Consider the following 21,365-nt stretch of genomic DNA (forward strand, 5'->3'; position numbering starts at 1 on the left):
AGACTTGTAGACTTGTGAATTTGAATTTTGAACCTTTTTGGCTTGGCGGTGACCAAGTGACATATTTTGTAAACATTATTATTTGAATTTTGGACATGACAAATGTTGACAGTTACTCACTTGCTAGATAAATCATAATATGCTCTATGTTTTATGTTTTATAATATGCTTAAATGTTTTATGTTTTATAATATGCTTAAAAATTTGATGTATGTTTGTAATAGCTAGAATATAGATGATTGTTGTACTAGTAAGTAACTACAATGGAATCATGGATGCCATATCTATCTTGATTTATGCAAAAATATGCATGTTTTCATGTCTTCTACAATTAATTTGGTATTTGGGATGTTTGTTTTGAGTATAAATGCAAAAAAATATAAAAAAATATATATATATAGCAGACGCTTCCGCGGACGCTTCGCTTCCTAGATTTTTGGAAAATGATGCTTCCACGCTCCGCGCTTCCGCTTCGCGCTTCCGCTTCGCGCTTCCGCTTCGCGCTTCCGCTTCGTGCAACATTGCGGTGAAGACAACGTGTTACCTGGTCAACAGATCACCTTCATCAGCGTTGGAGGATAAGACTCCACAAGAGATATGGACTGGTAAGAAACCCTCTCTTTCACATCTGAGGGTATTTGGATGTGATGCATATGTACATGTTCCAAAGGAGAAATAAATCAAGTTGGATAGTAAATCTGAAAAGTGCATTTTTATTGGGTATACTGATGGTTTAAACTTTAAAGGGTTATAAGCTTTGGAACCTAGTAACAAGGAAAGTTGTGTACAGTCGAGATGTGGTGTTCAGAGAGGTGAAAAATGTTATTAGACATGAAGTCCAACCAAAGGAACCTGAGAAGATAGAGTTTGAGCTAAAGGAGGAAGAATCAAACTCTACAGCAGAGGAGGAACCAGAAGATGAAGAGCCACAAACTCCAGGTGTTAGAAGATCAGTTCGAGAAAGAAGGCAGCCAGAAAGGTATAGTCCATCTGCTTTCTGTTCAAATTTTGCTTTATTATTACTGATGATGATCCCAAAATTGTGAAAGAAACAATAGATTCAGAGGATGGAAAACTCTGGAAATAGGCCATGGTTGATGAAATGGTATCTTTGCACAAAAATGAGGCTTGGGATGTGGTGGAGTTGCCGGCTAGAAGGAAACCCATTGGCAGCAAATGGGTGTTCAAGAAGAAGACAAACGCAGAAAGAAAGGTGGAGAAATACAAAGCTCGGTTGATAGCAAAAGGTTATTCCCAGGTGTTGGGAATTGATTTTGGTGATATTTTTTCTCCTGTTGCCAAGATAACTTCTTTTAGATTACTTTTATCTGTTGCTGCTGTTTTTGATTTTGAGGTAGAACAGATGGATGTGAAGACAACATTTCTTCACGGGGATTTGGAAGAGGAAATCTACATGAAGCAACCTGAAGGCTTTGCAGTGAAAGGTAAAAAAGCACTGGTATGCAAGCTAAAGAAGTCTCTGTATTGGTTAAAACAGTCACCAAGGATGTGGTATCAGAAATTTGATACATTTATATGGGGACTTGGCTTCACCAAAAGCAAAGCAGATCACTGTGTGTATTTTAAATTAATTGGTGACCGTGTTATTTATTTGGTCTTGTATGTGGATGATATGTTGTTGGTTGGAAATGACAACGAAATTATCCAGGATTTGAAGACCCAATTGTCCTCCAAATTCGACATGAAAGATCTTGGGGTTGCGAACTATATTTTGGGCATGGAAATTAAAAGAGATCGGGAAAAGAGGAAGCTTTGGTTAAATAAGAGGAAGTATGTCGAGACAATATTGCAGAGATTTAATATGCAAGATAGTAAACCGGTGAAGGTTCCTATTCTTGTAGGTGTAAAGTTATCTGCTGAACAGTGTCCCAAGACACAAGAAGAGGAAGAGGACATGTCCCGTGTTCCATATGCAAGTGCAGTCAGTAGCCTGATGTATGCAATGGTCTGTACTTGACTAGACATTGCATATGCAATGGGAGTATTGAGCAGGTTTATGTCAAAACTAGGAAAGGAGCATTGGACAGCAGTGAAGCGTGTTTTTAGGTATTTGCATGGCACCAGTGATTATGGTTTGTGCTACCAAGGAAGAAAAGGGTTGGACAGAGTGTTGGATATTCGTGGCTTTGTTGATGCAGACTGGGCTGGAGATCTGGATTAGAGAAGATCTACAAGTGGGTATGTGTTTAACCTATTTGGAGGTGCAGTCAGTTGGATGAGTAAGAAACAATCTGTAGTGGAACTATCAACTACAGAGGCAGAATACATGGCAGCCACTCATGCAAGCAAGGAAGCAGTTTGGTTGCAGAGATTGTGTTCAAGTATGGGGTTAGTACGGGGAGCTATAAGGATAGAATGTGACAACCAAAGTGCAATTTTCTTGGCAAAGAACCCTGCATATCATTCAAAGACAAAGCACATTGATGTTCAATATCACTTTGTGAGGGATATGATAGAAGACAAAAAAGTGTTGTTGGTAAAGGTGGACACTTTGAAGAATATTGCAGATGGATTGACAAAATCTGTGAGCTCTGAAAAGTTCTCTTGGTGTAGAGAAACAATGGGCATTGCAGGGCTGGATAAATGACTAAGCTCTCTTGTGGCCCCCTGTGGAAAGAAAACAACAAGTGGGAGAATGTTGGGTTGTGTTATATTCTTTCCACAACTAGCTCACGTAGTTAACCGAGGGGTTAGAAGGGGCTCACGGGGGTTTGAGGGGTGCAGGTAACCCCACTCTATGGAGTCTGGGGCAGCGCCCCGGAAAATTTTGGTTTTGGAACCTATGTTAGGTTGGGCGGACCCACCTATGGTTTTATGCATGATTTTCACACATGTTTTTGGACGTGATGGTTTTCAGTCCATGGTTTTGGACGCGATGGTTTTTCAGTCCATGGTATTGGATGCTTTGGCATGTATAAATATGTATTATAACATTGAAAGGAACATAATGAAAAAATCAAGCTGGTAGTCTCGGTTTTGGGAACTAGGGGGAAATCTCTGTGTATATGTGTTTTATATGTTATGCACTCGCATTGTTTATTTTTTTGTGTTTTAGAATTCGTATGCAGGTAATTTCTGTACGGGGTTAAAACCTACATATATGGTTAGCATGTCATCATAATGGGAGCATCTAGGGTTATCAAAGCTTTGAATAAAAAATAATATTTATATATTAAAACTTAAACCTAGTTAGGTTTTTGTGCCCTAGACTTTTTACAACAAACTTGCTAGGGTTTTGTTACAAACCCTAGATTTCATCATCAAGACTAAACAATTAAATAAAGTTAGGAATTAAATAATAGCGAAAACATTTTACATCTAGGGTTTCATTACCATGCCCTAGAATCTCATTAATCTCTACTAGGGTTTTTGTTGTAAACCAAACATCAAAACTTCAATGTTAGATATTCAACAATTTTTACCAAGCTAAGGTTTCAATCACACAGAAGCACATATTCGAGGATCTTTTATTAACTATTACATCGGTTTTGTCATAAACCCTAAAACCCTAAGAATCTAGGGTTTCATCATATAACTTAGACATCAACAACAAACCCTAAAAAGCTAGGGTTTTATATCAACAAACCTTAAGCTTTAGGGGATTAGGATTTCATTTTATGTTCTAGACTTTACCAACAAACCCCAAGTAGGCTAGGGTTTTATAGTGACCCTAAAGATTAGGGTTTTACCAAAGTGAACTAAAGATAGATAGTACGACAAGGGTTGATCAATCACCCTAATAAATAAGAATGATTCTACAACTCTAAACTTGTAAGACAAAAATGATCGTATCTTCTTGATGCAAATCTTTATAAATACCGATAGTTTCTCTTACAAATCTTGTAGGGTTTCCTATTGAAGGACTCCTTCTGCAATGAAACTTCTTACAAGTCTCCTTTTGAAGATTCCCTTTGAATCCAATTATTCTAGAACAGACCTGTAAGTTTTTCCTTCAAAGGAAAAATACAAGAGAAAAGATAATATACAAGCAACAGTAATAAAGCTAAAGAAATCAAAATAGAATACTTATTTTTTGTGAGAAGGGCTTCCTTTTTGCTTAAAATCAATATTTCTTTTATGTATCTGTAACATTTTATTGGCAAGAACCATAAAAAATATACAAGTACAAGACCATGTTCGAGGGGTTTTCATTAAATTTTAGAAGATGTATTCCTAGGGTTTCTAGATATTATTCAATTTCATTTTTGCCAAGGATTGTCATATATCTTGGACCACTTACAAACCTTAGATGTTATGGGATAAAGTTTTTAAGCGAATACAATGAGGGTTCTCATACTATCTAGGGTTTACAATCTAACAATGAGAACTTGCCCCTAGAATCATACAAGCAACTAATCCTTAAAAAAATTTCATACTAGACTCAAATGAACATGCATACTTCAAGATTACATACCTTTGTCTTTCATGATTGAAAGATTGATGTTCCATTGAGCTTGATGCCTTTTCTTGTAAACTGAAGACATATGTTAAATGACTAAAACACAAAGAGTAATATCAATACTTACTCGAGTTAGATGAGGACTTCAAGTTGGTCTCAAATTGTTAGATGCTTTCTCATGACTGTAGTAGAGACTTGCAAGAATGAGCTTCTACAGGTCTTCAAATAGACTTCTCCTCACATTGATGTAGATAGAGATAATATGATTGCGCAACAAACGTCTTCTTTTCACTTTCTTCAATATGGCTAGACACTTATTCCACAAAGAATGTAGACCTTGATCATTTCATCGTTTCACAAATTGCAAGACTTCAAAAGATTGAGAATATGTCCCATTGTATAAGACTTTAAAACAAGTCTTATTATGTGATCCTTCTAGGTCAGTTTTTATGTCATTATCGAGGCTTATATCTATATATATATATGAATAGGTCTGCGTCCTTTTTCACAAGAAACCTTCAACTATTTTGGTGATTGTAGCTCTAAAACAAGTTCTTCAAAGCCTCTAAAGAACTTGGCTTATGTCCCTTTCTTTTTTGGCTTCAAGGACTACCTTTACTCCTCAAATTATATGACTCAGTCACCTTAGTCTTGTGTTAACTTCAAATGCACAAAACTTCAGATTTTTGAGACTATTTCAGAGTTTAGAATTATGCATAGAGGTTCAATCTTTTTCATAAGGGACTCAACTTGGTCTAGGTTTGTAGCCTAAACTTTTGGTCCTTCAAAATGCTACTTGGCTTCCTTCAGCTGTTATGATTTTAAGTTTTGGTTTGTGGCCCTAATCAAGTCCAGAAATGAGTCATGTTAATTCGTTCCTCCTTTTAGGTAGCTCGGTCTTGAAGGCTAGATATGAGACTTCTGTTTTCCAACCATCAATGATCTTCTAGTTGCCTCTTATGCCACTGACTTTAGCTCTGATACCATGTTGAGAAATCCTTTAGGGTAGCATATTCAAGGTTTTTATTATTTTGATTTATCTTTCTTTGACATTTTCTTGTGAAGTTCGTTATTAGTTTTTCTTTCCAATTATTATGGTCTTCTCATCAAGACAAATGCCAAACAATGAAGATCACAAACACAAAACATAACACAAGATGTAGGCACTTAGCTAGGGCAAAACCCCTCTTCTAGGGGAAAACCCATAAATTCTTCTTCTCTTCTTTAGAATCATATCAAATGAGATAACCTTGACCTTAAACCAAGACAAAGACTTTTCTCCATCCACCAAGTCATACTTCATGTAACAAAGTCAAACTTTAGCCCATTCCTTTACAAATTTTCTCCTTCAAAGTGAGTCAACAAGAGTTTCGGTCTAGTCTGCACTTTCGAATCTCGGCTAGTGCCTTCAATATGCCTTAGTTTCCTTCACACGTGTGGCAGGAGAGTAGAGAATCTCGGCTCCAATGCTTTCTTGCTTCTTTGCCATGTAAAAACCTCTTCCTCAATTTTCTTCGCACTTCCTTCTTTTTGATAAGTTGCAAATCATAAGTGCCACAATAGGTTGAGTTGCTTCTTTATATATAATGGTTTGATGCTCCATTATGAAGCCAACTTGACAGATGTTGGAGGCCGACTTGAAGGGTGAGGAAGCTGACTTGGTGGCTGAGGGACAAGACTCATAAAAAGTAATTTTCTTTTCTTGACATAAGGAGCCCAAGAAGGGTCTAATACATCATGAATTTGACATTGATTCAGGATTCAAGCCCTAAAGCACTCAATGGGTGCTTTTGACCTAGAAACAAAATAAACAAAGCATGAAATCCATGCTTAAATAATTCTTCTTTTACAATAAACTTCCTTTTTCTTTCTTTTGACAAATACATTATATTATGACTCAAGTACAATTATGAAGACCGATACTAGCTACATTATTCAACAATTTTGTAGATTGGCATTCTTTACCAGCCCCTCATTCTCAATCGACCCCACTCACAATAATTGCACACTCCCTTCAAGGTGTAGTAGTAGAGTGACCAAAGTAAGTCAATGGAACTAGTGAATACAACAAACCACAATAGTGATGTGGGGGTGCCAAGGATACTTCTAAGTGAAAAAGGAAGTACATATAAAAGTAGCAATTAGGAAGGGATAAACCCATATGGAATCTAAATTTAGTACACCACGAATTCAATTAGATGTGAAGAAGCTATCTTCATTTTAAACTTTCACTATCACTGTAAAGTTTCATGGTAGATTAAGAGGCGAAGAAGCCATCTTCATTGTCATCATTCACCATGAAAGTAACAATGTAGAGTTTTGTCATATCCCTTTGAGAATGCCCAGTGGTAAGAGCAGGTTCGGGTTTTTTGGGGATACTTAAGTATAATGTTTGGAAGTACTCCTAACATGCAAGGAAAAAGAGAAAAGTATAGTAATGGATGCCTAACTAATCTATGTTTGTTGGGAGAAGTTATGCTCTGAGAAAAATAGAGATGGTGTGTGCCTTTGGCCATTTGAAATTATCTCGCTTTGGAAGCAAGAGTGGGCGCCTGCATTTTGACTTTTCAAAATGTTGGTTTTCAAAGTGAATTACTTAGTTTTTTTTTTTTTTAAATTCCAAACTTCCCATGTCATTTTGCTTTTGCATTGAAAGATTCATTTTTGAAATGTAGTTAAGAATGTGTTTTCAAAATGGGGTTCTTTTAGTCATTAAAAAAGGTGCTACTTTGATATTGGTTAGTTTTTTTCTACTTTCTGTTGTCGTTGTGACAAACACCCAACAAATTTTGGCATACACTCAAATTTTGGAGTTTTCTGTGGATCTTACGATCGGTGGCTCCATAGTTAGTTCTTGGTTAGTTGATGCTTTTTGAGCCCCCTCTTGGATTAGAAGTGTTGAAGTCACTTTCTCACACATGCTTAGTCCGTAACAAGTGCATGAGCGCATTCTCTTACGCAAGCTTGGACAAGCATAACACTTTCCTATCAAGACTGTGCTTGTGCGATGTCCAATCCATGTTGACAGTCAGTGCGTACTGACAATGACAGTTTCTCACATTCTAGCTATGTTTGTAATTCTACTCTAGTGATTTTTGCAAACTGTCGTTTCGACGTACCTTTGCTTTCGCAGGTATTGTTTTCATGTTCATCATTGTGGTTTTCACTTGCTTTCCCTTTTATTAATGTCCTTTTCATGTTATCTTCGCCCTGGCATGTGTTGTTTTCCCCGTCGTTCGCATATCGCTAGTGTTGTTCACACTTTTATCTTCATATAGCAAGTGTCGTCTTCTAGCATGAGAATTGTCGCTTATCATGCAAAGCGGAGTTTTGGTTTGTTTCAAGGGGAAATCTTTGTGATAATGAGTTGTTCTTATCATATAGGACTGTTTCGTACTCATTTCCAAAGTTTCACGCATTGCCACACAAGTGTTGTCATTATCATCGCAAAGTCTATCTTCGGTGCCACACTTGTCGTAAGTTGCCACAAAGGTTTTCGCACTAAGGGAAGTATGTTTTCATATGTTTTGGATGATCTACCTTGTGTCGCCAAGTGTCTAAGTGTGTGGTCAAGGTGAAGTTCTATTATTGCTCACATTGGTTTCACTGATCCCACACTTAGCCAAATTTCGGAAGATTCCCAGCAACCTAGCCTCATCCAGTCCTTCTAAACTGTGCATTGCGCATTATCAACCCTCAAGCAACAACCTTGTCTCTTGGCACTGCGCAATGTGCAGTCTCTACTTCCTAGAACCGTGCATTTCGCAACCTCAGTGCTCAAGCCCAAGCCCTGACTCCTAAAACTGCGCAATATGTCTCTCCAACCTAGCTAGAAATACGCATTGCGTAGTCTCAAGGCTCAGGCCTCTGTCTTGAGCTCCTGAACTGCGCAATTGCATAATCACCCAGTTTCCTCCGTCTTCTAGAACTGTGCAGTTGGCTGAACTAGTGCCCAATCTCTCAGCTTAGCTCATTCAACTCCCAAACTGCATAATCTTCTCCCTTAGTCTAGCGCAGTCACTGAGCCTCTCCCTTGGCCTACCACTAGTTTCGGCTTAGTCAACAGATTATCGTGCAACATCTTAGACTAGGGGTTTATCAGACTGATGTCGTCTTGTCATGAGTGGATTGCAGATACAAGAACTCCACCATGTTATGGCAAGATGATGAAGAAGATGGAGAAGGAGGATATGCTAGATGACACCTAAGGAGTCGAGGAGAAAGGATGATCAACAAGAAGACGAAGGGATACTAGAATATGACAGAAGACCAAATATCAGGATCGCATGAAGATTCCATCTGATTTACAACCATTTGGAGGATAAATATGAAGAACAAAGCATTTCTCTCATGAAGTTGAAGGAATGAATGCACCTCTTATTGAAGGCACATAGAAAGAAGCAGTAAGAAGGGCAACTTATCATTGCCACATCATTATGTCTTCAATGTCATGTATTATCGCAAACACCGAAAACCATTCCATGTGTTTTTTTCTCTAAGTGTTTTGCTCCTTTTTGCAAGAAAAGCAAGATGTCGTCTTTTTGCATGATTAGTTGTTGCACTTTATGCATAAGACTGTTTTGGTGGTTTCAAGAGGCCATCTTGGTGTAAATGAGTTGTTCTAACTTCTAACCATGTAAATATCCGTTGCACTCATCTCCTAAGTTTTAAGCACTGTCACACAAGTGTCGTCACAGTCGTCGCAACGTGTATCTTAAAGTGTCGCACTTGTCGAAAGTTGTCACACAGAGGGAAATGTATTGTTCTTGTGTCATGGATGATCTATGTTGTTGTGTCATCAAGTATTCTAAGTGTGTGATCATAGTCGAGGTCTTATCACTTTTCACATCAGTCTCACCAGGTCCACACTTGGCCATTTCCGGAAAGGCTTCCTGACCAAGCAACTTAGCTTCACCTTGAACTCCAAAATTGCGCAATTCTCTCTGCCAGCCTGGCCTTAACTGCTCACTTCACAATCACAAGCCACAAGCTCATCCCTTGAGCCTCTGAACTATGAAATTCCGCAATGGCCCAGCCTCCCTTGTCTCCCAGAACTGTGCAGTATGTTCCCTTAGTGACCATCCCTTCTGCCTGTCCCACTAGCTCCCAGAACTGTGCAATCTTGTGCCTCATCCCAGCCTGAACTGCGCATTGCGCAGTCTCAGGACTCAAGTCTCAACCCTGATTACTGGAACTGCACGATGCACAATCAGTGAGCCCCTCTTCCCAACCTGTCACCTGGTTTCAGCTCAGTGAATGGATAAGAATGCACTATCTTAGACTTGGAGGTTTTCAAATTGATGTCGTCCTGTCATCAGTGGATTGCAGATGCAGGTATCTTATCATGCTATGGTGAGATGATGAAGAAGGAGATGGATGGAAACATGCAAAAGACATTCTTGTAGTTGAGCGTGCAAGCTGATCAATCACAAGAAAGCAAAGGGACACCAGTTTGCGATTGCAACTCAAGAATTAAGATCATTGAAGACTCTTGATCATCAAGTCATGCAGAGGTAAAAAGAAAAACATTATCAAGAAGGCACTCAGTGCACAACAACAACATTGGGTTGACATTGCCTTATCATCAAGCAGTCCATGTTAGCAGTGTCATGTCTTGTCATGTCATGAGTTGCCATATGCCACATCATTATTGTGGATCATATAAAGTGTATTCAAAATGTATTGTAAAAGTGGAAGTCCAAAGGACACACATGTAATATGAAGAGTCATGTAAGTCGAAAAGTCATGAGAAGTCAAACAGTCATGAGGGTAGTCAAAGAGTCACAAGGAGGGGAACCATCACCCCTTGGTTATATATACACCCTTGTTGTATGAGCAAAGCACTTTTCACCTTGGCTCCTCCTGCAAGGAATTAGAGAGACAGATTAGTTCTTTTGAGGAGCAAGGAGCGGCTCCAACGCTCCAGTACTGGAGCTAGTGATGTTCATTGTATACATGTGCCTTGGAACTTTCACTTAATAGCATAAACCTTGAAGGCCAACACGTTCTTAATGCACGGATTATGGATATTTGTAAGATTATTCTGTGAATGTTTGTAATTCATGTTTTCTTTCATCTATGCTAAAGTAGTTGAACTATTTTGGTTATTTTGGTACTTATTATATTGAGAATTTGCTGTAATTTCTATTATTGTTGTCGCATCCTCGTGGATTATTCCTTTGGATATTAGACAAGTCTTTCTCGTTATATTGGTTTCAATGACCGTCACATCTCTGTGGACTATTCCGCTTGATGTTGCATGGATCATTCTAGTTCATGTGTGTCTCTACTAGGGTGTTACTACTACCTCTCTTTGAGATGCTCACTTCTCCTCTCCTCCGCAGTGAAAGAACTTTGACACACATATGATCGAACACTCACCAGGCACACCCCCTTGCTTTTCGAAGGCGCATGTGCACTCCTCTCTCTTGCTGAAAGTTAGAGCCAAGGCATATCTTAAAGGATATATGGCAATCTGTCGATATTCCGGATGGGGCTCCTACTCCAAACGGTGTGAGGTCTAGTTGGGACTTCACATCAGGGAGACTCCTTGGTTGACAGATTTCCAGCACCATCAACAGTGACACTAGAAGGAGGGTCAACTGATAAGCTGAGCCCGTTGAATCTGGTTTGAATCTCTTATCTAAAATGGCTCACCCTCAAATCTTACTCCCAGGGTGTTTTTGAATTTTTCCCTTTATCAATTTTCAATCCCCGATGAGCCTCTCTATCACTTGTCCCAGTTAAAGTTTGATGGTGAGGAGGGAACATCCATAACCGAGGACATTTCTGATTTTCTTTAATTTTGTGAATCTTATGAAATCAATGGTGAAGAGTACCGGGCCGATATTCCGGATGGGGTTCCTACTCCAAACGGTGTGAGGTCTAATTGGGACTTCACATTGGGGAGACTCCTTGGTTGACAGATTTCCAGCACCATCAACAGTGACACTAGAAGGAGGGTCCGCTGACAAGCAGAGCTCGTTGAATTTGGTTTGAACCTCTTATCTAAAATGGCTCACCCTCAAATCTTACTCCCAGGGTGTTTTTCGAATTTTTCCCTTTATCAATTTTCAATCCTCGATGAGCCTCTTTATCACTTGTCCCAATTAAAGTTTGATGGTGAGGATGGAACATCCATAACCGAGCACATTTTTGATTTTCTTTAATTTTGTGAATCTTATGAAATCAATGGTGAAGAGTTTGCTTATGTGATTTTCTTCCTCACCTTTGAAGGTCATGTTAATCAATGGTGCCATACCTTGCCACTTGCTTACATCAATTCCCTTCGTCATTTCCTCGAGGAACTTCATCAAGACTTTGATAGGTATAATTACCGAGATGTTTGTAAAAGAATCAATCTCTTAAGAATGAAGCCTAATGAGTCAGTTGAGGATTTTGCTGATCGATTCCTTCACCTTTGTTGTGAAATTCCTGAAAAGGACATGAATCAATACTTCTTGAAGCAAGATGCTGAGCGCTTGGTTCTTATCTCTTTACACGGTGAACCTGAACCCCCTGATGTTCCTACTCCCCCAACTCTTGTGAATCATGAGCCACCTCTAATTTTAGAGGTGGAATTTACTGCGCCTTTTGTTCCTTGTCCTCCTTTTCCAGCGCCAATGCGGGTGCCTCCTTGCAGTGGTTGTAAAGTTGGGAAATCTGCAATTCAAATTCCTAATCCAACTTCTCATTCTTCTTCAGATTCAATGGAGGAAATTCTAGAATGGCACATGAAGCCCATGGTGAAGACTAACTCCTTCATTCCGCAAGATGATGTCACTGTTCATAACTCTAGTCTCAAATCTGATCCGGATTTCTATTATCCTCTATCACCTACATGCCATGACTCTTTGTACCATGATCCGTTCAATCAATCTGCTCCACCAGCTAGTTTTTCACACTTTCTTAATTTTCAAATCGCTGGTCCAAATTGCGATTAGGTACAAGGTAGTCACATTATGCAGGTAGAGGACTAGGAAGGTGAAGATGCTTTCAGTATTTCCTCTCTTTTTCAGAATCCTCCATGTCAAAACAATGCATTTCCATTCTTGGATGATTTTCAATCTGCTAATCTCGATAGAGAATCAAATGCAATCAATTCTTTCAATTAATCCGTAGCCTTGGGCAACAATCATTCCAATGATGATGACTTTATTGATGCATGCCATCACGAATGCCCATGTGTGTATCAGCTGATCTTTTGGTTTCTCATGAAGATTTTACTATAGATCTAGAATATGATTCGGTCAAAGAAGATGTGCTTATTGAAACTTCCTCTTCATCTCACTCTCCCTTGTGCTTTACTGTTTGCGATGTGTCTACTTTCAACGAAGATACTCCATGTTCTTCAAGTCTGTCATCCGATGAGTTAACATCTCAATTGGCACAAGTTGGTGAGATTATCCGTGATGCAAACAAAAACAATCAAATTTTTGAGTACTCTTCCCAACCCTCATCATCTCTTCTCTTGCATGGAGACAACTCTTCAAATCAACTCGCTCATGAAATTTCGTCGATTCATTCAATTTAGTATTTGCGATCAAAAGAATCTTTCGACTTGAGTAATCTAGTTGTTGAAGTTGGAAAATCCAGTAAAATCAGTGACGGAGATGGCTGCCATTTGGTGAGCAGTAGTCTTATCGAAACCAGTGGTAGTAGTTATCCTCAAACCATGCATGATGTAGTACAAACTTCAAAATCCTATTTTACAATCCTGGAAAGTTCCAGTACATACCAAGGAGTTAGGGCACTTCAACTTTCGTTGATGATTATGTTAGAATCTTGTGACTCTGGTAAGCCCCCTGAACTAAGTCAGATTTGGTTTCTCCTGCACAATCCTTCTCATTGCATGGTTTCACTTGATACAAATTTCTTTTTGAAAAATGTTTGGTATTTCGGGTGTGATCTTTCAAATTTTCAAGATCTTACTTTTGACTGGATTCAAGAATTTGTTTAAGTTCATTCATCTTCATGAAAATCTATCGCATCCATCTCAGGTTTGGAATGTGTATCTCTCATAGAGTCATGGAACTGCGAAGTTGATCATTCTAAGGACTACCTTTGGCTGAAGGAATCATGCTTATCAAATTAATTTCTTAATAGTCAACTCTTGGTTCTTCTTGCGAATGTTACATTGCAAATCTTTCCCTTTATCACACCTGGAGTCCTCTTGAGTGATAATCAATGCACGAGTTATCTTATGAATCAAGTTCTTCTCCGTTCACCATGCCCTGACTGGTCTTATGTATTTGTTGTGCTGGCATCTCTTTTAAATTCTTTTGATGATTACGATGCTTGTATAGTTTGTCACCAGTGACAGGAAAATGGTTTTTCACATTTCTCTTGTGAGGAACTTGGTTCGATTGTTCAGAGCATTCGTAGAGATGTCCAAATTGATTTATCTTGGTTGATTGCAAACTGGGAATCTTATGCTTTAATCATCCCATCTGATCATTATTTTGTCTTTACTTCATTCATCTTATCATTTTCCCATCAACACATCCAGTGACAGTTGTTTTACATCCCTTGATCTTTATGGTTCAACGTTTCACTATTCGGATTTTTGTGGAGTGGATGAGGCACTTCAGGTTGATTTTTGGGTAGCATCGGATGTGCTCTAGCTCAAAAATTTTGTGGAGGGGCTAGAACACATGAGATCTCCAGGACCCAGAAATCCTTTGGTGAAATTCCACCTAGATTGTATTTTATTAAAATAATCAATATTTTTAATGGGGTTCCTAAGTCTAAACTTAGGAAAATTAAAATATTAATGAGTATTAATGAAAATATGGGTGAGAAGCTTCTAAGAGACGAGGATCAAGTCTAATTTAATCTTAGCCGTTGATTAGAGATTAGATCACGACTGTTGATTTCTCAACAGGAAAAGTATAAAAGGAGGATTGGGGTCCGTTGGAGAATGCACACAAAGAGATTGAGGAAATTGATTTTTTGAGGTGAGAAGTTCTCAGGAGGGAAATCGATTGGGGAGATCTTGTAGCTAAGGGGCAATGATAGTTCGGGAATACAAACAAAGAGGCGGAGAGAAGCTTGTGGAGGCAACACAATAGCGAGGAGAGCTGACACTGGGCCAGTTTGGGCCCATGCAACCTTGACGCAGAGCTAGGAGGGCCAGCGTAGAGGAAGAGATGCCTTCCACGCAGAAAGCTGGGGAGTTGTCGGAAACTACTGGAATAGTGGGCAGAAGTGCTGACGCAGTGGGCAGAAGTGTTGACACATAACTAACGCAGAGTCTCAGAGAGCTCCACATAGGCCCACACAGTTACTCCGTAGGGGCAGCGAAGCTGTAGCCGGGGCCAACCAGTTTTGCTGTCAGATCAGTCAGATTCTGCTGGGTGAAGTGAGGTAAAACTCACTTAGGTTTTCCGCCATTGTATTTCTCTGTCGTTGGTTTGCCGGGAGGGCAACCAATATTTGTATTCATAACTTCTGCTTAATAATAGAAAACCCTCATGGTTGTTGCATCGGTTTTCCCGCATTGGGTTTTTTCGGGGAAGTTTAGTCCAAAAATAAGTGTGTCCTTTGCATGGTTGTCTCATTTATTTTTTCAATGCTTGATCTGTATGGTGGTGTAGGCTGCAGTGTATTTACATTAATATTTTTTGAATATTTCTGAAAATAACTTGTTATATGAAGAATACAAGCAATGTAAATCAGTTTGTTGCAGTAGGATTTTTGGTTTATTAGATTCATAAATTTTCACATGGTATCAAAGCGGTAGATCAAGGAGGACTAAAGGGTTAACTCTCTCGAAGATCTCGGCCCTTGAATTTTTCTTGCTGAAATCTCCTTGCTGCACACTTTTCTTCTTCTCTTCAGTTTTGAGTTTCTCACTCACACTTGAGTAAATGACTCTCCCAATGATTCAATATGTCTTCTTCCTCTCCCTTAGGCTTCTTTTATAATTTCTTATTGAGCTATATGTCAAGCCCTGGATCTTCTTAGTGATGGATGGCTAGGATTAAATCCTAAGCCTAACTTGGGATTAGATCTAGATCGCTAAATATTTCAATTATTTATCCTCAGAAACTTAGCTCAATAGCCAACATTAATCAATTAATGTACTTTTCCTAACTTAGACTTAGTAAAAAAACCATAATAATCACTTACTCCTCATGAGCAAGCACCTAAAGAGGATTTTTCATTTTAGACATCTTTTGCATGCTTGACACCTAGCCTATGTAGAAGCATCTGTCCAAGCTATAATCATCAACAACAATATTGATAATGATATTGTAGAACCCAAATTTCACACATTTTGTGACCTCTGCACCTGCTTTTCCATGCTAGCTTTTGAGACTATCTGATACAATCTAGTATGTAACTGCAGGAGCAACATAACCAATTTATTATATTTGTAAATTCAAGGTTTTTTGCAAAGCAAGCAATTACTTGTAGTGGGATTCATGAAAACATGATAACCGTTTGACATGCGTATCGGATAACTGTCTGACATCTGAGGGCTAAATGATATCTAGAAACAAATCTATTTATGTAACGTTCCAAATTATAAATTTGCAGAAAATTGCTTCAAAAATTAATGCCGCAAATTTCATAAACAAATTTCACAAATTAATCAATAAAATCGACGACAAACTGTAAATATATAAACTGCAATCTCATAATAGGCAATAAACACATGCAGGAAATCTCAACTTTATTTATCACAATATAAGAGTAGGGTTACATGCTAACTCAATCGCTGAGACAATAGCCTAGAAGACCTCCAAATATTCTGCTACAAACTGATGCCGGCCTCCCACAATAACTGCAACTGAAGAGTACAACCTGTGAATCCTGAATGGATCCACCAAGGGAAGAGATGGGTTCTCGCCCACTCTCACTAAATCACCCAAGGGTTTTCGTCTTGGGGTTACTAAGGTAGAGAATTGGATTCTCCACTCCACACCAAAGACAAATGCTCAAATCAAGATGTCTCCAAATGACCTCCTCCTCTTTTATAGATCTGATGGATAGATCTCCAAGCCTCTAGAAGCATCTTATTTTATTATTATTCTAGAAGCTCCTCCATTGACTTTATCTTAAGTGACTTTTAATTTAATTTTATTTCACTTAAGTCACTTTTGGGCCTTTTCCTCCAATTAATTATTTTTCCTTAATTAAATGACTAATTAAAGTCATTTTTAATTACGGAAAATGGTAAACTGGCCACCATACTCTCTCCGGCCATTGGAAGTCACTTCTCAGCGTCTCATGATTCATCCTATAAATCTTCTCGTTTTGGTTCCAACAAGCTATTACACTAAGTTGTTCCATCAAATAATCTTCCCAGAACACCACCTCGAGCATAATTAATTTAGGTAGGCCTCATAATAATGCTATTTTTTGAAAGTTGTCGGAATGCAACGAAACAAAAGGCAAGCTGTGCGGATGAGGGAATGTGCTAAGCAAATGCAATCAGATCCCATGATAAATTGTCAAAACTCCCCTGAGACCCATGATGATGTAATCTTGCTCCTGCGTCCTGACCATCACATACCCTGGAAACCCATCCTGGCTGTACTATAGAGCCTTAGAGGAAAATAAAAATGGGGACAAAACAATTTATCACTATTAGGACAACATTCAGAATAATTACACAAGTGTGCAAATTTATTCAAGTGATGTTTCACTTTGTATCATATTGGAGGTTCACCGTGATCCATAAAAAAATGATAGGCAGATAGTCAAAAGACAGCCTGAAAACGAATAAAAATCGAACGAGCAACCTTAACTAGAGAGGGAAATTCACCTTATGACTTAAGTAATTTGGACATGCCAGTTTAGGGTTGAATAAAAGGACAGGCTGTACATGCAGCCATTGCAAACATTAAAAAAAGTTCACAAACTCAAAAGTGCAAGCTGGCTTAGGCCAAAATCCTAGAGTACATAGAGTTGCTACAACACAATTCCAAAATAACATAAACTGCAGTTTGGCAACCACGAGGGACTATGCTCGATCATAAATGCTAAGAGACAATCTAACCTACATCTGGTGGGCTTCAACATAGTTGTTAGTGGCAGGGCCAATGAGCAACACTTGGAAATTCACCAAAAACAATTGGATCAATATCAAGGTTTTTCCCTCTTCTCAACCAAAGAATTTGAAAGGTTGATTATGAGCTTTCAATTAACCAGATTCTGTAGGGGATTTGATCCATCTATCTCCTGCAATTTTATGGAGAGGTGTTGTCCCCAGTCTACAGGGAAGTCCCCTGATCTCATGGGGGACTGTAGGTGTTCTTTATCAGACTGATGACTATTAACCCTGAAAACAACTGATAGATTTTTTGTTTTTTGTTTTGCCGTCCTTTTTTTTAATAGATCAGCACTGCTAATGGCTATACTTTTGAAGGGCTCCTTTCCCTCCTAGATATGCAGACTTTGCTGGTATTCATTGGCTTGATGTTATGCTCTTGTGTGGCTTGCAAATTTTGATAATCTATATTTAACTTGTAAGTACCAATTCGTTAGTGCCAAGGCATAGCAAATAGTATCGTTCTTCTGTTTGTATTCTTTCAATGTAGACTTATTCTAATAAAATGATGTTGATTTTATTTATTTATTGATAAAATTAATTTTCTGATATTCAAAGATTTGAATCAGAGTTATTTTCATACCAGGGTTCACCATCAAACATGGGGAAATCAAAGAAGACTCCTAAGTTTGCCAAGATGAAAAGTATTATCAGCGCCAAAGCGATCCGGAAGTAAGAAGTTGCAGAACATTTTAGAAATCAGTTTTTGGACTTATTTTACTTATTTTGCTTTTAATTTAAATTTAATGTTTGTAAATCAACTTTGAAGTTTAGGAGCTCCTCTTTTTGTAATCTCATACTTGTATATTTGCTACATTTTTTTCTGAGTTGAATTTTATTGATTGACAAAGATATAAGGAAGAGGTGCTTAATCCAAACAAGAAGGATACGGAGAAGCAGAAGCTGCCTAGAAATGTGTAAGCATTTTCACTCTTGTGAATTCTATATTTCCGTAGTTTCATCTTCTTAGCAGGGCTAAACATACAAGTGTGCAAACTTTGGTATAACTCATTATATTTTTTTGAACATTCTAGAAGTTTGAAATACCTTTCTATTTTCAAAAGTTCAAAAAAATATCAATTTTACCAATATTAATTTGCATTTTATAACTTATGTTCTAGAGACTTCACAAAAAAAATCCAAATATACTACCATTAAACTTCATTTTCCTTGAGATGTAGAATCTAGAAAAACAACAAAATGTTTGCATGTATAGGGCATCGGAACACCACTTATAGCCTAAGAATGTGTCAGTTACCACTTCTCTTGACGGTTTACCATTGTAATGGAGTCAATTCCTCTATGCATGATATGGAAACTTTTCACATTCTAATTAAGTTTTTTCAATGGAATATGACTGTTGAACCCTGTCAAATCATGAGCTATGATAAAGTGCGTTGGTAGTGATAATCCATTTAGAACCACTATGATGCATGATAGAGTAAGAGGCTTGTACATATAAAACTGATTATAATTGTGTTTGTAACATTCAAGTATTTTTTCTCGGTATAATAAGCCATAATGAAAGTGCATTGGTAGCAACAGTCCATTTAGAACCACTATGATGCATATTAGAGGCTCGTACATATAAAAATAATTTTAATTGTATTTGTAGCATTCAATTTTTTTTTTGGGTATATGATAAACCACAATGAAAATGCGTTGGTAGTTTGTACGTATAAAAAATTAATTATAATTGTGTAATTAACTTTCACATAGCTTTTTTCTGGGTATTGGTGCTTTTTGTTTGTTTGTTTATATCTTCATTAGTTTCATGGTTAGTTGTTTGAATAACAATGCAGACTATGTTTTCGTTTCATATGTTGTTGTGAATGAAGATGATCATTCATCTTTGGTGTAAGCACAAGCTGATTATAACTGATTGGTTTGAAGAGATTGCACATCTGCCAGTCGTATGTTGCTTTCTATCTTGACACTTTTGGATGACTTGCTAAGGTATATGAAGTTAATTAATCTGTACTGACATTTAGGTTGAAAAGGGGATATTTCTCTTTGTATAAAACCTTTGCACAAAATGCAAATACTTTTTCTTGCATATTATTTACATTATAATTTATCTATGTTGCATAAGTTTCCTAACTGTTTGTATGGGTATTCAGAATGGCTAGAAGCTGCACCCAAATTTATGGGAAACAGGGGATTTGGAGCAGCAATAAATATTAAAAAATAGAGAAATAGGAAGAAATTTTCAAAAATTGAAACTACATAGGAAAAACTTAACTCTTATTTATGTACTTATTCAGAATGACTAAAGGCTGCACCCAAATTTATGGGAAACAGGGGATTTGGAGCAGAAATAAATATTAAAAAATATAATCTTTAAAAATAGGGGAATAAGAGAAATCTTCAAAAATTGAAACTACTTAGGAAAAACTTAACCCTGATTTATGTACTTATGTATATATGTTTTGTATGTTACCCTGCTATATGAAGATTGGAACAGCTCATGTTAACCATGTAACCCACTAATGCTTGTTGTAAGGAAAGAAAAACAAATATGTAGATCAGAAACAGATCAATGTTCTTGGAAAAGAACATGTGCATTCTGTTGCAAAATACAGCCTACTTTATGTTACACGCCAGAGATTTGATGCCCACAAAACTATGGATACTGATATCAATAAATATATAGAAGGTGAGTTGACTGAAAATTGATAATTACCGAGTATTCTCAAGTTGTTGTCTGTCAGAACAAGAAGAAACCAAGCAATCTGATTGAATTTTTCGCAAAAGGATGAACTAATTTGATTTATGTTTATGCAAATTTTCCAATTTAGAGTATGTGGGGAAAATATTACATTTTTTGAAAATATAGCCCTTTTTCTCCTCTCTCTTAACTATTGCCTTTTGAGATTTATTTCCAGGACAGGAAGAGAGATTTGATCATGTCCATTGTGCACAAATGTACTGCAAGACTACTAGATATGAAATATTTTTCTTGATCTCAATTTATGTTTTTAAAATTGTGCACTCAAGCTATCTGATATTTTAGGCCAGAGCTTATGGTTACTAGAGTGAAAACAAAGATGGCAACAAATAGACAATCTAGCCTGACCAACATGAAAACAAGTCAGATTGTAATTGAGGGTTGCTATGAATTGCTGATGCTTTATACACCCCATCACCTCTGAAAGACATTAAAATTTAGAGATTCAAGGCATAATTATTCTCTCAATGCACTCTGTAGCTCAAGTAAAAGAGATGTCATGTCTGTCCATGTGTAATGCTTATAAACAAAAATAAAAACAAGTCTAGGTTTGTAATGTAAAAAATATAATAAAAAAAGTTGATGATTTATTTACTGTGTGTGTGTATGTAGTAAACTACCATAGATACATCTTAACTCAGGATCTTTGAAGTAGTGAGAGGTTTACATTACTATTTTCTTTTGTGATCCTTCTTGGGGGTTAATGTTAGAATTAATGCCCATTCCAACATGTGATTTTATTAGCTTGTTAGTAGGTAGTTGTTAGCATTTCCTTTGTTCTTTTAACTTTATTTATCTTGCTGATTTGAAGAATGCTGTCTAAGGTTTTTATGTTCATTTGCTAGCAGCTAAACTATAGGTGTGTGTCTCTGGTCATTGCCAGATTTTGAGGAAGTTGCAACTCCAATAATTAAACTAGCCTAGATCCATGCCAAGTGATTGTATTCTTTCAAATCAAAAACTACGCCTCTGCGATTTGGAATATCGAAATCCCAAGTAACCGGCATAAATATATCTGTATTCCTTTGTTCATCCTGCTGTTATAGATGCTGTTTCCACGCTTGAAATGTTGAGGTAGGGCAAATATTGATGATAACCAACGATTCTAAGTGAATTATTTCGTTCCATCAAATCAAACCCACTCTGAGACCATAATAAAA

General features: G+C 37.5%; 1 protein-coding gene across 7 annotated transcripts in view; it reads left to right on the top strand.

The window, feature by feature from the left end:
* Positions 1-21,365, top strand: part of LOC149193726 (uncharacterized) — a 152,562-nt gene that overhangs the window by 13,233 nt on the left and 117,964 nt on the right. For 5 of the 7 annotated variants that reach the window (XM_089404882.1, XM_089404883.1, XM_089404881.1 and 2 more), the window contains 2 exons: positions 18,047-18,149; positions 18,329-18,394. In XM_089404882.1, coding sequence (XP_089261008.1) covers positions 18,047-18,149; positions 18,329-18,394 — 169 coding nt within the window. Of the gene's footprint in view, positions 1-18,035; positions 18,150-18,328; positions 18,395-21,365 lie in introns of all 7 variants that reach the window. The other 2 variants (XM_089404884.1, XM_089404878.1) reach the window with 2 other exon arrangements.

This window comes from Pinus tabuliformis, chromosome 2_2 (genome assembly GCF_031772625.1).
Source record: "Pinus tabuliformis cultivar Carrire ecotype Pingquan chromosome 2_2, CPIR1, whole genome shotgun sequence".
Taxonomy (NCBI): domain Eukaryota; kingdom Viridiplantae; phylum Streptophyta; class Pinopsida; order Pinales; family Pinaceae; genus Pinus; species Pinus tabuliformis.